A 16,126-nucleotide genomic window follows, 5' to 3' on the forward strand; every position below is an offset into this window, starting at 1 on the left:
ACCCATCCACCACCACCCTCTGAGTACAACCCTTGAGCCAATCTGCAATCCATCTGACTGTGTAGGCATCAATGCCACAGTCGCCTAGTTTTTTAATGAGGATGGGGTGGGAGACGGTGTCAAAGGCTTATAAACTTTAACTTATAAACAACTTTACAACTACTCACTGGGCAAATGAAGATATATAAATATTTATATATATCTGCCTCCTGGGATTGTATACACACACACACACACACACACACACTTATGCACCCCCCTTTATAGGCAGGTATATATATCTTTATTTCATTGAATGAAGAATCCAGTCAGACAAGAGAGAGTTAGAATTAAAACAGGGATTGAAATGCAGTTGTCTTACAGGGCAGTGTCAAACCATAGCAACTGAGTCAAAAGAAAGAAAGGATCAATAACTTAAAAAGAATATATGAGGTTGGCTTTGTTATTTTTAGGTTCCACATACTGAGGGAAGAAAAGGGAAATCTGTGTATGTCTGTCCATAGAATTTATGATTCAAATGCACAAGCAAAATGTAATGGGGCAGGATAGAACCTATCCAGATGAGGTGTGTCCATTGTATACTATCTTGAATGCTTGAGTAATGCATATTATGTTTACAAACATAATGATTAGCACCTATGGACATTTCCCTCCACGCCACTTCCAACATTTCTTAGGTAGAGACTGGTAGTTAAATTTGCCTTGCCTTGTTCCTCACTTCCTAGGTAGTCATACTTTGGAACTGGTCATCTTCTGTAAGGTTCTTACCCTACAGTTCTGGGGGTAGGGCCAATTGATCATCTTACTTTGATTCACAATTGTCTTTTGTTTTGTACTGACAAAAACACGAATTCACATTTAAGTATATTTCCATGTCAGGATTAAAGCTCTCATTAATGATACTGCAGGTTGCCACTAGACATCAGCTAGTACAGAAATCCTTAGATCTGAACATCCCCCAAATATAGAAAAGCTATAGAGCTTAGTTCTGAAGCCAAACTACTCTTCTGGCCTTTAATTTTGTGACACATGGGTGCGTCTACATGTGCACAGTTACTGCACATTAACTGAGAGTTACTGCGCAGTATGGGCATGTGTCTATACATGCATGCCCGTATTGTGCAGTAACTATGATGACTTATGCTGAGTTGACTGTAAATTTGCTACCTGCATGATGCAGGTAGCAAATTTATGCCCACTTAGGTGCTGTGCAGTAAAGCACGTGTGGATGCCTTACTCCACAGTAACATTGTGTGTGTGCTCCGACTTGAGAATAACTGTGCTCCCAAGTTGGACCACATGCGCAACGTGACTGCTCAGTAGTTCCTACACATGTAGACACCTGTCTAAAAGCCACTTACTAGTTACTGTACAGTAAATGCATGTGGAGACAGGCCCACTAAATGGAACCCCCCCCAGATCAAATATCTCTGAATTCTGGGCAAGTGCAAATTCAGATGTGAACTTTGTGGTCTGTGATGATCACTATAAACCAACAAACTGAAACCAGTACCACATTGCACAAAAGAGCACTTTTCTGCTTATTGTGCAGCTGTGGAAGGTAAATAAGCTTTCATTTACACATTGGAGAATTTTGCAAATGTCATCAGCTTGACTTTTGGCTCAGTTAGCCAAGCAGTTAGACCAGCTTTACTGAATAGTAACTTCTAACTTTATAAGAAATAAAAGTGCCTGTTGTGACAGAGATATAAATAAATGGAAGCCCTACTTGTTATACCGATGATGAGTTTCTGGTGCCTAAAGTTGTGAAGGCGAGTGTAGTAGTAAGAGAAGAAAGGCCTCAACAAGCAAAAGAAGTAGAAGTTACTAGTCACAGCTGCCATAGTAACCAGTGCTGGATATCTCTGCCATTTTCCTTTGGAAGCCAGATTAATCCAGAATTGGACTCTTGGGAAAGTTTACCCTGTGTCCCAGCAATGCCCATGAGTGCCTGATCTTGAACATATCTTGCACACATGTTCCTGCTTGCATGTGTCACACTTGGAAATGAGGTGGTGAAGCTGTTCTGGGTGCTGCTTATGTGAGATCTGGAAAACTGAGGTAAATTATGCTAGTCCAGATGTCATATACTCACATCCATAGAGTTCTAAACCTTTCTGAAGCTCCAAAGAGTGCAGACATTACATACTAATACTGTTTCTCACTGGAAGTGAGTATAATATAGCTGTATATTTAGAACAAGTTGTATTTAATTTGCTATTTTTACAATAATTAAAAAGTGTAATAGTTTTAAAGAAGAAAATATTGTCAAGTTATCAGGAATAGAATGGGCTACCCATATTCACCCGACATAATGTCTATCATCCTGTACTGAATTCCTTATAACTTCATATATAGAAAACTAAAACTAGTTCAGGACATTTTGTCAATGTTAAATGTGGTATATTGATATATTGCTATTTACATTGTCCTTCTCTTATACAGTGACTCAGTCTGATTGCTATGTGACCCTCTACCTTCCAACTGCTTCAGTCCACAAGGTCCGAACCAAAACTGTTAACAACACCAAAGACCCACTGTGGAATGAAACCTTCCACTTCAGGATTCAGAGTCAGGTCAAGGTAAGATAAGTAAATGCCCTTGCTTTCAGCAAGATCTCTTAGCTCAAATTGTATTTGTAATTTACCCATTAGTAACTGTTTACTGCTAGACATCCCGTGCCAAGCTCTTCTGAGGGCACTTTCACCCTCCCTGAACATAGCTTTCTGAAGACCAGAATTATTCACAAAAATACCTCTGTTGCCTTGTATTCTAGCCAAGGCTGCAGCCTCAGAACAGGAAGCCCTAAGTCCAGCAGCATGTTGAATTACAAGGCCTGTGATGGCGAACTGTGACCCCTGCAAACGATATAGTATGTCAATAGCAGTAGCGATAAAGAACTATTTATAGTGAAAAATGGAGGGCACTATAGCTGACTAGCAATTAATATTACACAAGATTTCACCTATTTCCATTCAGGCACTTTGGTGCCACTCCAAAGTATTTTATGCCTTTTTTGCTCAAGACTTGAGGAGACTAATCTTTACCTCCCACTCCCAGGTAACAGAAAATTGAATTATCCTTTAGAACTGCCCAGCAAGCCTCCTGTTGCAAGAAAGGAAGGAGAATATCTGATATAACTATTTTTCCTTCCTGTACAGCCACAAGACAGCCTTTTGTGCAGTTTTGCTTCATTTTTATTACAGACCATGAGGGAGTGCTGGGTCTACTTAATTATGCAGTAATTATACAGTTTCTTGGTATGTTGAATTATAATTGCACCTAGTTAGGTACAGAAATAACCACCACTTGACCTGCATTTTGGCTTACTGAAAATAAATAGGTATGGTTCTGGTAATCGTCAGGAGTTTAGCAGTAATCTCCACACCACAGTTATCTTTGACATGGAAATATCAGACAAAAACCATATAATGGCTACCCTAATATGTAGGGACCACTGTAATTCAGGATTCAGGGGTTTTCAGGGGAAACCTCAAGATTTAGCATTTCCCCCAAAGCCCTGGAAAACTGCAATTTGGCTGGAAATGGCCAAGGGGCAGCATAGTACAGGTGGAGCCCCTGCCAGGGCTCAGTCAATCAGGGTGTTCAATTCCCTACTTTGGCAGGGAGTTTAAAAGCCCAGCTCAGAGTGAAGCGAGGGCAGTGGCATGCTAGCAGGGGCTGGAGCAGCAACTCTGCTTACCTGCTGCCCAGCCTGCCAATCAGAGGGATGGGAGAGCCCACCCTGAAAAACATCTGAAATTGGCTCCAACGAGCTTGCAGGGGGGTGCACTTTTCCTCCCATGCTGTGGAACCAATTACAGTGGTCCCTACTAACATGCCTAGCATGACATTTAATGCATCATTATATCTTTCAATATTATCTTCCTCTGGAAGGATTAGACTATGGTTTTGGACTCTTATAGAGAAATAGAACAAGCAAATTTGAGCCCACCCAAAAGATTTAATCAGAGGTTATGTAATGGCAACCAGCTGCTGCAATCAGCAATTATTTGATTACATTTCTAATCTTTGCCATTAAAACTGGAAAAAGAACAAACCAATTTTATTTAGGATTTGAATAAATACATTTACAATTGGGTAAAATTTCCATTTTCCAATTTTTTCTGTCTCATTTTCTTATTTGGTTGTTAAATCTGACATTCTCTTCCCCACTTGCACACATTAACATGAGTGATTCTCAGGGTCATCTGCTTCTCAGACTTAGACACACTTTCATTTTTGTTCCCAGAACATTCTGGAGCTAAAAGTCTGCGATGAAGATAGTTTAACTCAAGATGACCATCTCCTCACTGTTTTCTTTGATGTGTCTAAAATCCAACTTGGAGAAACAGTTCGGCTGAACTTTCAGCTGAATCCCAAGGTGAGGATTAGAATCTAAGGTAGAATTTGGTTGGAAGGGGACATTTTAAAATCAGTTTTTCTCCTATATATATATTCTTATGCAGTAAAGGGCTTAGCCCATCTGTCTGTCTGTCCGTAACACTCTTGGAGCACTCTGACTGGTTAATTAAACAACCAATCAGAGTGCAGAGCACCAACATGATGGCAGGGATGGAGGGGGTGGAGCAGAAAAGGGGTGAGGCCAGCACCCCTTCCCCCCCCGGCCCTGCTTCTGAGAGACAGTGGAGTGCTGCCATGACAGAGGGGACAGAGAGTCCCCCTGCTCTGTCCCCACCCTCATGGCAGTGCTCTGTTACCTCCAAGGAGCAGGACCGGAGTGGGGAGGGGTAAGGCCAGCGGCACTGGAGGTGGTGGCGGTGTGGGGTGCTGGCAGAGGGGGATGGAGGGGACAGTCGGGCAAGCTTCTATCCCCCCTGCTCCTGGGAGGCAGCAATGGTGTAGGGTGCTAGGTGGTGGCACTCCATCCCTGCCCCGCTCCCCACCTGTTATTCTTGACGGGGAATTGGCTAGTATATATGTGTATGTATACATACATATATATGTGCATGTGTGTGTATGTATATATGTAATGTATTTCCTCCAATATACATATAATTTCCTCCTTAATATATCATTAGAGTTCCTTGTACAGAATGTAGTTTTTTGCTTTGTTGAGTGCACTATATTGTCCATTTATATCTATCAGCCTCTCAGTCTCTTTCAGGGTAAAGCACTTCAACATTACTTCTATGATTAAAATAAAAACTTTGGCTAACAGTTTCACACAGTTGTTCATAGGGTATTGGTTTGAATTTAGCTGAGGTATTATTTTCCGCTGGAGTATAAGCACCCATTGTTAAAGTTTATATAGGGCACATCTACACAGACCCATACACAGGTATGAGCGAACCGGGCAGCTGACCCTGCCCAGACAGAAAGGGGCCCAAAAATGAAAAAAAAAATTTCAATTGCAAAAAAAGTTTTAATATTACACACATTGCACACATATGGGACTGGCAATGTTATCAGTTGAGAATGAACTATCTAAAGACATCTCTACCACAGATGTGATAAAAACTTCTGCAACAAAAAACCATCATCTCTGGAGAAGGGAGGCCCAATGCTAGAAGTTCACTTGGGCTGCCAGGAGTCTAGGTACAGCACTGTGTCTACACCTTATTCTACATCACCATAGCAATGTGCTACATTGCTGTACAACGTGCTATGTGATTGGCAGCTACTTTGCTGTAGTGATGCAATCTCCGATTTTAGCATGCCACTATGATGAAGTAGCAGCAAAAACTAACGACGTGCTGCATGGGCTGCTACTGAACTGTGCTTTAGTACTTCCAAAAGCAAGTACTAAAGTATGCCACTATAGCAACATTGCCATATGGTGGCATGTAGACACCCCATAGAGTCAGAACAGTGTTCAAATATGGATTTAAATTAGGGATATGCGAAGCTTCAGCCCCTGATTTGATTCAGCTAAGATTCGGCCCGATTTGGTGGTCGAATCTCTGAATCTGAATTGAATCAGAGGACTCTTTAATCTCTTCAAATCGAAGCGGAACCCTCCGAATCGATTTGGAGAGATTCAGAAAGATTCCGAAATTCGGACATAAACACAACTTAAATGTTTTTTCTACATACCTCTAGGTAGAAGGCGGCTCGTGAATGCTGGAACACTGGGGCGCATGAAGCATCCCACAGAAGAGCGGGGGGGAAGGGGTGGTCCCCAGCACGCTTGGCAGTAGACCCAGAAGTGGACCAGAAGCACTTCCGGTCCACTTCTGGGTCGGCTGGGGAGCACACAGAGGGGCTTCATGCACCCCCACAGCTTGGCGACCGGTGCCTACTGGGTCTGCGGCCAATCGCCTAGCCGGGGGGACCCCCAGCACGCTCCCTGGCAGGCCTGGAAGTGAACTGGAAGTACTTTCAGTCCACTTCCAGTTTCACCACCAAGCATGTAGAGTGGCCCCCCTGCACTCCTATGGGATGCTCCAGGTGCCCCGACATTACAGCATTCACAAGCTGTGCTGGTACCTTGAGGTATGTAGAAAAAACTTCTAAAGCTGTGTCTATGTCCAAATTGCTGATTCTCTGAATCAGCATCGAATCTTCAGAGCTGGATTCAGCTAAATTGAATCAGGGACAGTGATCCAAATCAATGAATCAAATTAGTGTCCCTGATTCAGGCTGAATCTCAATCCAAATCAAATAGGGCCTGCTTTGCACACCCCTAATTTAAATCTACATGCTTAGGATAAAAACAAACCAGTACCATGCTGAGGTGGTCAGATTAGTGTTTGAGCACATAAATGCCAATTTTATATGTTAGCAACGTGAATGCCTGTCTTTGAAAACTGGACTCTGAATTTTATATTTTCCTTAGTGACAACAAAATTATCTAGTCTTGCTGTCAGAAAAGTTAGTTCTAAGTGACTTTTATGATGTTTTAAGTCAAAGCAGTCTTGGTACAAAGGTAAGGAATGTTTCCTGGGAAACCTCAGACTGTCCAATGTTCATTCAATAATATTCATCTTACTTATCTTCCTCAAGAGGTAAGCATGAGTGGCATATGTGACTAATTTCAAAAGTCTTCCTCTGTAGTAATAAAGCTCTTCACTCAACTCGGTGGCATTATTCTGTTTATATGTCATGTGGTCATCCAGGAACAATCTATCTGATCAGCAGGTTCTGGGAGGGTGGGAGTAGGGTTATATGGGAAGAAGGGACCCAGAGGAAAGGATAAGTATGTTGATGAATGGTCCAGGGATCTAGAGGTTTGCAATTGGATAGATTTACATAGAAGTGGGGATGTAGTATAGTGTACTCACCAACTGCACAACAGCAATCGTGGCCTCTGAGGGCTCATGGCAGAGCCCTCCATGCAGCGTGGGGCAGTGGGGATTGCCCCCCCACTGGGCACCTCTGTGGCAGCTGCCCCATAGCACGGGTGCAGTGTGGCTTGGCAGGGTGCTGTGCATTGCCTGGGAGCTGGGGCTGCTGGGGCTGAGTGGTGCGCGGCGCCAGTTGACAGGTGGAGCCGCCCCAGCTTTCAGACAGCACTGTGCAGCTGCCAAGCAGGGCGTGGGAGGGGCAATCCCTGCTGTCCTGTACTGGGGTGGGGGTGGGGCTCTACCACCTGCCCTTGGAGGCCCTGATTGCCGCTGCTGCATCAAAACTCTGAAACAGATTTGGCCGAATTGAAATGGAGCAGTGATCCAAAACACTGAAATGAATCACTGTTCTCCGAAATGGCTGAATCTGAAATCAGAATGAGGCAAAGCCATTTTGCATAGCCCTTCTGGGGACCTTCAGAGCCCATAAAGTAAAGGAAGGCACGGAGGTGTAGAGTTGCTGAAATAGTGTGTCATAGGGGGTGGTTATGAGCAGAAATGAAGAGATGCCCAATACCCCTGGCATATGCAGTGTGTTCATTTCAAAGAAGATACAAAGTGTGGGACCCTTAGTGCATTGGACATAAACAAAACAGAAGACAATGAAGCCCATTGCATTAGCAATAAAAGAGGTGAAAGCTTTTTTGCAGAAGCTCCATGCCTATCAAAGAATCTGATTTTTACATCCCCTGGGGTACTTTCTAGAGAAAAGTGTCAACGTGCCATTTGTTTTCATTTTCAGGGAAAGGAGGAGCTAGAGGTCGAGTTTACAAAGGAAAGCAGGCAAGTAAAATCAAAAGATTTAGTATCTAATTGATGTAAGTCAGTCAAGGAGGAATAAATTAACAAGAAGAAATTGCTTTGTACCCCTATTATCTGCTAAACCCATGGTTCTCAACATTTTTATGTACTGGGACCCATTTGTAAACATTGATGGCCAGTCCCAACCCATTGCCCCTCACTCCTGACCTGCTACCCCTCACCCCAGCCCCCCCAGTGTGAGGGGTAGGGGGTGGGTGTGTCACAACCCTTTCATATATTCTTGTGACCCACTTTTGGGTCGCAATCCACAGGTTGAGAAGCACTGTCCTAATCCAGTGTGGCCAGATCTATGGGAATGGGAGATGATGGACAAATGCATTTGTTAGATTTTTCTGTGGGGCTTTCTCCAATGTAGAGAAGTGTGGTCACATTAGGCATCCAGTTGGATTACAAAGCTAAAATGAACATTCAGTGGAGCATAGAAATATCTTTGGATTTTTCTCACTAGTATGGCTGTTTGGGGCATTCAAAACAGAAATTAATTTTAGCTAACTTAAAAAACCAAAAAACAACAAAAAAGCAAACAGACCATCTCCCTCTCCTCCTCCTTCACTCTCTCTCACACACACACACACACACACACACACACACACACACACACACCCCACCACCACCACCACCACCACCACCACACCACAGCTTATGCTCTTTGAAATCATTGGTCCTCTAAGTTGTAATGAGTTCTCTTACGTCACAGAATGATATAACAAACATGGAAGCATTAAACGAATTTCACACAGAGGGATACATTTTTAAAAGGTTTTTAATTAGCAATAGTTGTACACTGATAGGTTTGATTAGTGGTGATAATGGCCATGCACATCTAGATTTTAATATTGTTGACATCTAAGATAACTAGGGAAAGCTTTTATAGTATGTTGCATTAATTCATCAGTTTTTAACCTCTGGTACTCAGGGTTCAAGTGTGGATATTTTGGGGCAATAGAATAATTTACTAAGTTTGTAGTCTAACACTACAAACTCAGCCTAGTTTACATAAGAGAACTATCCTATTTTGGCACAGAGCGCAGTCTCTATTCAGCAAACCTGTACGACAGGAATAGCAGGGGTACTACCTTTCATCATGTTTATCTAGTACATTTGAAGCAATATGAGGTACTGTAACCTGGAAACTACATCTAACATTATTTGTACTGTTATACTGTGGGGAATAAAAAGACAAAGAATTGCAATTCAGGAGTTTAAAACATTACAGTTATAAATTGAGTATTTTACATTTTTTCTTTTTAGCCCTGATCTTCCTGAAAACATCGCTACGAATGGTGTATTAGTGGTAATTTTTATTTTCTGCAATCTTTTCTGTACTGCATAATAAATGCTACTGTATTGCACAAACTAGAGAATCAGCCAGTTTCCCCATAGCTGCTGCTGAAACACAAAGGCTGACAGCCAGGCAGGTTGGAACTGGATCACATGCAGCCAACGTGACAGTCAGTTTTCCCACACAATTCCCCCTGGTTATTCATGTTGGGAGAGGCTTGAGCTGGAAAAATGTGTGAGCTGCCCCAAGGTAGTACTCCTCCACAATCCCATTGTAGTGTTACGTGATGGGAAAGACAACAAGGGGTATTGTTGTAAGTAATCACAAAGCTAGTGCCTGGATTGTTATGAAGTAGGCTGGGGTAGACTATGTTGTGTAATAACTTTCCCATAAACCAGTCATGACAGTGTGACCAAAACCTAATGACAAGCCATATCCATAGGCTGGACTTCCAAAATGCTGATCCTTTTAATAACAACTGCTTCTTTATTAGCTTCCCCTTACTATTTTGTTTTCCTTTTATTTTTTTTCATTTCTGCAAATCTATTAACTTGGTGGAGAAGTCAGGATGGTTTTCCATGTACATGCACCCTCCCTAAAAACTTATACAGAAAGTTGCAGTTTAGTTGTCAATCTGACAACTAGACATGATTCCTTCCAGAGATTTGATTGAAAGTCAGTGCAAAGGAACATAAAGCAATACATTAGTCCTCCTACAGGCCAATCTTGCTTCTTTTGCCCAAAAGACTCAGCCTTTTTCTACCTAGATGCAAGAGACCAGCTGAGGAACTAGGCTTGTGTATAGCTACACCACTACAGGTACCTCTTATTAGTTCATTTGTTGCCTTTGTTACAGGCTCGTGAAGTTTCCTGCTTGGAGGCTCAGGTCAATGGGGGAAGGGTGAGAAAGGATTCTACAGGTTAGTATTTTTTTAATCTGATGGCTTTGGGTGAAGTTGATTAAAATTTTATAGCAAAAAGCCAGTATTTTATATTCTGAAAACCTAATTCAGTGTCCATCAGAGGCAAAAGGGAGAGTCCACTAGGTCCCATGGATGTTGAATCAGGCCCTAATTAATCAAATACAACTTATAGAATATGCCTGGGTGAACATGTGTCTAGTTAATTGAACAGACTAGTTTCCATTATAACATCCCATTGTCAACTTTGCAAGAAATATTCTTACTTGAAGATGAAATTTTCCATCCCTCACCTATCAGGGAATCCAGAATTCAGGAATGAAGGAAGTAAATGCAGTGAGAAGAATTCCTTCCCACTCCTTTAAAATCAAACTGATTGGCCATCTTTTAGACAGGATACCGGAAAAAAAGTCATGAGGGCAAAACCAAATATATTCTATATTACCTCAGGTATTATTGTGCAACTTAAGTTACACATAACCATTGCATTACCACTACACTTGTATTGTCCTGATGCATTGTACATATTAAAAAATACTATACTTTAGCAATCTTTTATGGACTTGATTCAGCAAAGTACATAAGCATGTGGATCATCACTTTAAGAATCAGTAGCAGTGTTTTCATGCACAACTAGTTACCAGGATTGGAAACCAGTTCCTTTCTTGAGAAATCCATTTAGGGATTCCATGTTTGGCATATTTAATATTAAATATGCACATTATTATGGCACTTTTCCTACCATTAGTACAGGGGAGATATGGGGCCTCTACTGTAAATACTACATATGAAATCAGTAAAAAAAAGATGTTTGAATGACGAGTGCACAGAACTATTTAGAACATTTTACAAGGGATAAAAAAGCTTTTTAAAAAACTCTTTAAAGGATGGACAAATAGATTAAGTCTGGGATTTTAAAAGGTGCTTGCTGATTTCAATTCAGGTGATTTCTGTTGACTCTGTTTTGGATATTCTACCCCTTTAGAAAAAAAGAGACTTCAGAAGAAAATTATACATCCAAGCCATTGCTTTTAATCAGTTATCTCACAATTAAAATGAAATACTTGCTATGGTTTAACATTCCTAGCAGGAATTACAGGACAGATCACTAAAATATAATTCCAAAGTTTGCAGCAGACCCAGAAGTGATGCTAAGAGATATAGATAAATCTATGTAACTGATTTTAGATCCAAGATCTTTAGCTGTCAAAATGTGGGTGAGACACAGCACAAATGCATTGCTGTAATAGTGTGTAATATTTAAGCAAATTAATTCCACCTATTAGGTATCTAAGTAGACTAGGTGTCTAACTGTGACGTTCCAGCCTGTTCAAGTCTTGAACATTCACTAATGCTTCTACTTTTGTAACCCACTGCCATCTTACTCTTAAGACTGAGCTGCACAAAAACAGGGAGAAGAAGGACCTACTTTTCTTTTTCATTACTGATTTTCATGGACTCCAGTAGGGTGAAACAGAATCACGCTTAGATCTGTAAGTCTACTTGGATACTTGGCACTGGTATAGCATATCACCTTACATATCCCAGAGCATAAATTACTTTTGATCCTATTATAACAGGTTCCAAGTTCCCTCAAATCCCATTTGTTCCAGTAGGGATGGATGATGTTCAGGTTGTCATAGGACTGACCTGCTGTTCAAAGCTTTTTATGGATTCAGAACATTTAGGTTATGTGATCCTGTTTAGTATTTGTTGCATTATTCAATTTTAAAATAGCATCTATGTTATGAATACCAAAGTCCCGTTTTTATTTGGTTGTGTAAGGATGTGATGGTAACCATAAGGTTCTGTGTTTGTCTTGTCACCACTTCAGATAGAAAATTTGCATTTATGTTGGAAGGATCCTATGAAGGGGCCCAGAACCTTTCACTGAACTCTTGGCTTTTCCCTGCTACTCCTGCAAGATTCCACTATATAAAGTATAACCACTCAGACTTAAATGTTACAATACCACAGAGGAGGCAGCTCAGCAGGGTACGTCACTACTGGCATTTATGAACTCAGAAGTCAACATGTGTACAGTTTTTTCAGTTGATCTTGGTTTGAGGACTTGGCAGTATGCACGGCAAGGATTGTTTTGATGATTTTCTCTTTGTCATATTAAAATAATCCTCTATTTTAATATTTTTTCAGTCATCATCAAATCAAGGGGAAAGGAATGAAAATGAGTTTTTGACCCTACCCCTGAATTCACTTCCCATACAAGAAAAAGTAACAATAGGAGAGGTGAGTGGCTACCACTGACCTTTTGGAATAAATACCAAACCCATATACTTTCTCCTCAGAGACGGTACAATAGATTTCCATTGTGACTAAACTCCAGTTAGTTAGGTATCAGTATTATCCTATAGTGTACAGGATGAATTGTGCTCACTTACTGAACAGCCATGCCATATGTTGCTTTTTTCTTATATTATACAGTGTGTGGCACCAGGCCCCATTTTACTGCCAGTATGCAAACATGCCACTGAAGACAGAATTACAAAATTCCTTATAGGATTTTACTATGGTGCTGCTGATCACTATACTCCCAGAGGACTTCAAAAATCACTAGGTTTTTCTCACAACACCACTGTAAGGCAAGGGGGTGATATCACTATTATTTTACAGATGGGGAACTGAGGCAGAGAGAGCAAAATCGAAAGTGTCCACATATCTGCAGTTTAGATATTAGTCTTAAACTGCCTATCTAGAAAATAAAGAACACACAGTTAAGGTGTGAAAAGAATAATTTAGGTGAGTTGTGCATAGCATAACTGAGGGACTCTGTGGCAGAGGGATGGCTAGAATCAAATGCTCCTGTTCAGAATCGGATTTCCTTAATCATGGGACGATTCTTCCTTGTACTGCTTCAGTCACTGCATAACTTCCAGCCTTTTCAACAAAATTGGTAGGATCAATAGTCTTCTTCAGTGTACAAGTTTGATTCCTCCCCTGTCACGTCCTTCCTGTGAACTAAATTGGGCAAAGTTCCTAAGGAAAGACTATAAAATAATGTGACAAGACAGTGCCTGAGGACCTCTGTGATGCCACCTTGTGGCCCCCTCTGTCTTTTCTGGCCCCACTCAAGTCCCTGGATTGCAACGCATTCACTTTCTTGCCATGCCTTGTTGGTATAGAAAAATTAATGAGGGGAGGCTGCCCACCTGGGGTTGGCAAGTCTTCTGGGGTTCTCTCTCTGTCCTCCTTGTCCTTATTGCTAGTTTTCCCAGGCCCTGCTGACCTTAAGGGTTAGATTCATGGCCTCCTCTCTCCTCTGCAACCATGCCCATGCCTTGCAGATGGTACAAGTTATCATTCAAGCAAGACCTCTTACCCTGTCATACTGCTTGGCCCTCTGGCCACCAAAGTTAGCTGGGGCTTCAGCCTTTCTGGCTTTGATACCTTTTCTCTAGCTGGGTCCCTTAACCCAAGGTCCACAGTTCTGAACCCTGGCTCCTGGGCCCCAGCCCCAATCTTTCTCTTCCAGGCTCTGGCTGACCTTCTCAGCTTCAGACCACCTCTGTTCCTTTCCTTGATTCAGGCTTTGGCTCTCCTACCTGCAGCATACCTACGTTCACCCTTCTTGAGCTGTGGGCTCTTGCCCTCTTGGCCTTGGCCCTTCCTCCTTCTTGGACTTCTCTCTGGTTTAGGCTATTGGCCCTCTGTTCCTCATATCCCTTCCCTGTCAGGGCTAACTACTGTGCCTCCCTGTCACTTCATGGTCTCCTCATTACCCCTTACAGCCATGTCTGGTCCACCAGTGCAAACTATAACAAAAGGGACAAGTATCCACTTAAAAAGAAACTTACCTCTCTTTTCTGGGGTAAAGCAACACTTGACCTCACTGCTAGGCTTTCACTTCACTTGTCTTCTAAGCACTCCATGGCAATCAGGGTCTCTCCAGCTGCTCATCCACCCCCCAGGAGCACCAGTTTGACTCCCCAACCCCATTCTTGTTCAAAGTGCAGGATTTTTAAGTGCCCTGAGCCTGGCCTCTTCTGCTCAGGTGCCTCTTTAGCTCCAGCATAGTCGCACCCCATTAGTCCTAATTGGCAGCTTGCCCTGCTGTCTGCAGCATGGCTCTGCTGCCATCTGCCAGTGTATCTGTCCTATTTCTCTGATCTATTGAGGTTCAAATTGCCTCTTTACTATGGTTCACTCTTCTGTCCTGCGAGGCTACCCTCTCATCCCTGCTTATCTAGTGATAGGAGCCTTTGTCTTCCTGTTACATATGATCATGTTTTTAAAGACTGCATCTATAAGGACTAGGTCATAAGTGGGCTGATCTAGTGGGCAGGCCACGGGAGGGCCAGAGACAAAATTCTAGAGTCCGAGACCAAATTATGACATCCAAGGTGGAATTTCCAAAAAGCCAGACCCAAGAAGCAAAGCCAAGCAGGGTCAGATACCAGAGTACCAAGAGCATAGGCTCCAGGGAGACTTACCACAGCCTACAAACAGGCAGAACTATTGTCTGGTTTACAGTCAGCTGCCACAGTTGGACTTAAATGGGAAGGCTGCTATCCCCAGCAGCCAATCAGAAGGCCCTCACAGTGGCCAGCTGGTTCATTAACCCAGGTGCAATTACCAGTTAGAGCCTCTGGTAGGATTAGTCATCTGGGCAATTAGCCATGGTTGGGCTGTCTGTTAGGGCCCGCGAGAGTGCCATAGGGCACATGCACAAAAGGATCAAATCAAGGTTGCAAGGGAAAACTTATTTTTCACATTTGCTGACTTAGACTAATGTAGTTTTGTAATTTCCAAGGTCTTGAAAATAGTAAACTAAACATAAAAATGTCAATTGGTGGCATTATGTTGATGTGCACATGGACCATCAGCAGGAATGGAACCTTCAGATCCAAGCTGAAACCTCTAGCATTTAATCTAACAGAATAACTGACAGCCTTATTAAACTGTCATCCTCTGTGCAAGCCATAAATGTGGCTGACACACAAACTTTATCCACTTATTTCACATATACTTGCTGACAGCAGAGTGACAGTGAGACTTGGTATTTTGGGTTCCATTATAGGCTTTGGAGGGGAATAATTTCAGGTTCAAGAAGATATTTTGACTTTACCCAAAACGATTTGAAAAAAATACAAAATTTGAAAAAAATAAAATCTGCTTCAGTTCAAAATGAAACATTTTTTTCAGTTCAGCACTGGACTGAAAATATATTATTCATTCATTATTCACTCAGCTCTAATGAGAAACATGAGATAAATAATGTCACTGATAATTAACCAGGGTAATGAATATATATAGTCTTATCTTTTTCAAATGATGGATAGTTAGGCTTTGTACTGATTGTGAAGGAGGTAAAACTCATTCTAATGAACACAAGCTTAAAATATGATAGAGCTTATAATATTGGCATTATTGATTTTCAGAACAGAACATTTGACCTGCATGTGAAGGCAAATGAATGGTAAGAGACCTTCCCTTGAGTACTGATCCTGCAGCAGATAGATCCCTGCAGGTTGCTAGTGGCTGCTGCAGCTATAGAGGGCTCTATGTAGGCATAAATGCTTATCTATTGAAAGAACAAGCCCATTTGTACTTTGGGTGTGGGTAACTGTCTGTCAAGCTCTACCCTTTCTTTATCTGAGAATAATGGCTAAGTAAAGACAATCCAAAAGCCTGAGACTGAAATGATTAAATCTTTGCAGGCTAGTCTGAACTGCATAGATTGAACTGGTAAGAAAGTGAACAGACATTCATTTTTGATTCCAGAAAAGCAGCCACATGCCTGCAGTGGCCCAGGCCAGAAGCTGGGGGGTATCAGGGCA

At 41.9% G+C, this 16,126-nt stretch overlaps 1 protein-coding gene across 1 annotated transcript in view; it reads left to right on the forward strand.

Annotated features, from left to right (window-relative positions):
• Window positions 1–16,126, forward strand: part of LOC109321622 (cytosolic phospholipase A2 epsilon-like) — a 44,908-nt gene that overhangs the window by 9,933 nt on the left and 18,849 nt on the right. Inside the window, exons 3-10 of the mRNA XM_019552356.1 lie at window positions 2,446–2,582; window positions 4,253–4,384; window positions 8,050–8,090; window positions 9,381–9,423; window positions 10,268–10,331; window positions 12,166–12,326; window positions 12,486–12,578; window positions 15,728–15,765. Of these exons, the coding sequence (XP_019407901.1) occupies window positions 2,446–2,582; window positions 4,253–4,384; window positions 8,050–8,090; window positions 9,381–9,423; window positions 10,268–10,331; window positions 12,166–12,326; window positions 12,486–12,578; window positions 15,728–15,765 (709 nt within the window). The remainder of the gene's footprint in view (window positions 1–2,445; window positions 2,583–4,252; window positions 4,385–8,049; window positions 8,091–9,380; window positions 9,424–10,267; window positions 10,332–12,165; window positions 12,327–12,485; window positions 12,579–15,727; window positions 15,766–16,126) is intronic.

This window comes from Crocodylus porosus, unplaced genomic scaffold, assembly GCF_001723895.1.
Source record: "Crocodylus porosus isolate Cpor-Errol unplaced genomic scaffold, CroPor_comp1, whole genome shotgun sequence".
In the NCBI taxonomy this organism is placed as follows: domain Eukaryota; kingdom Metazoa; phylum Chordata; order Crocodylia; family Crocodylidae; genus Crocodylus; species Crocodylus porosus.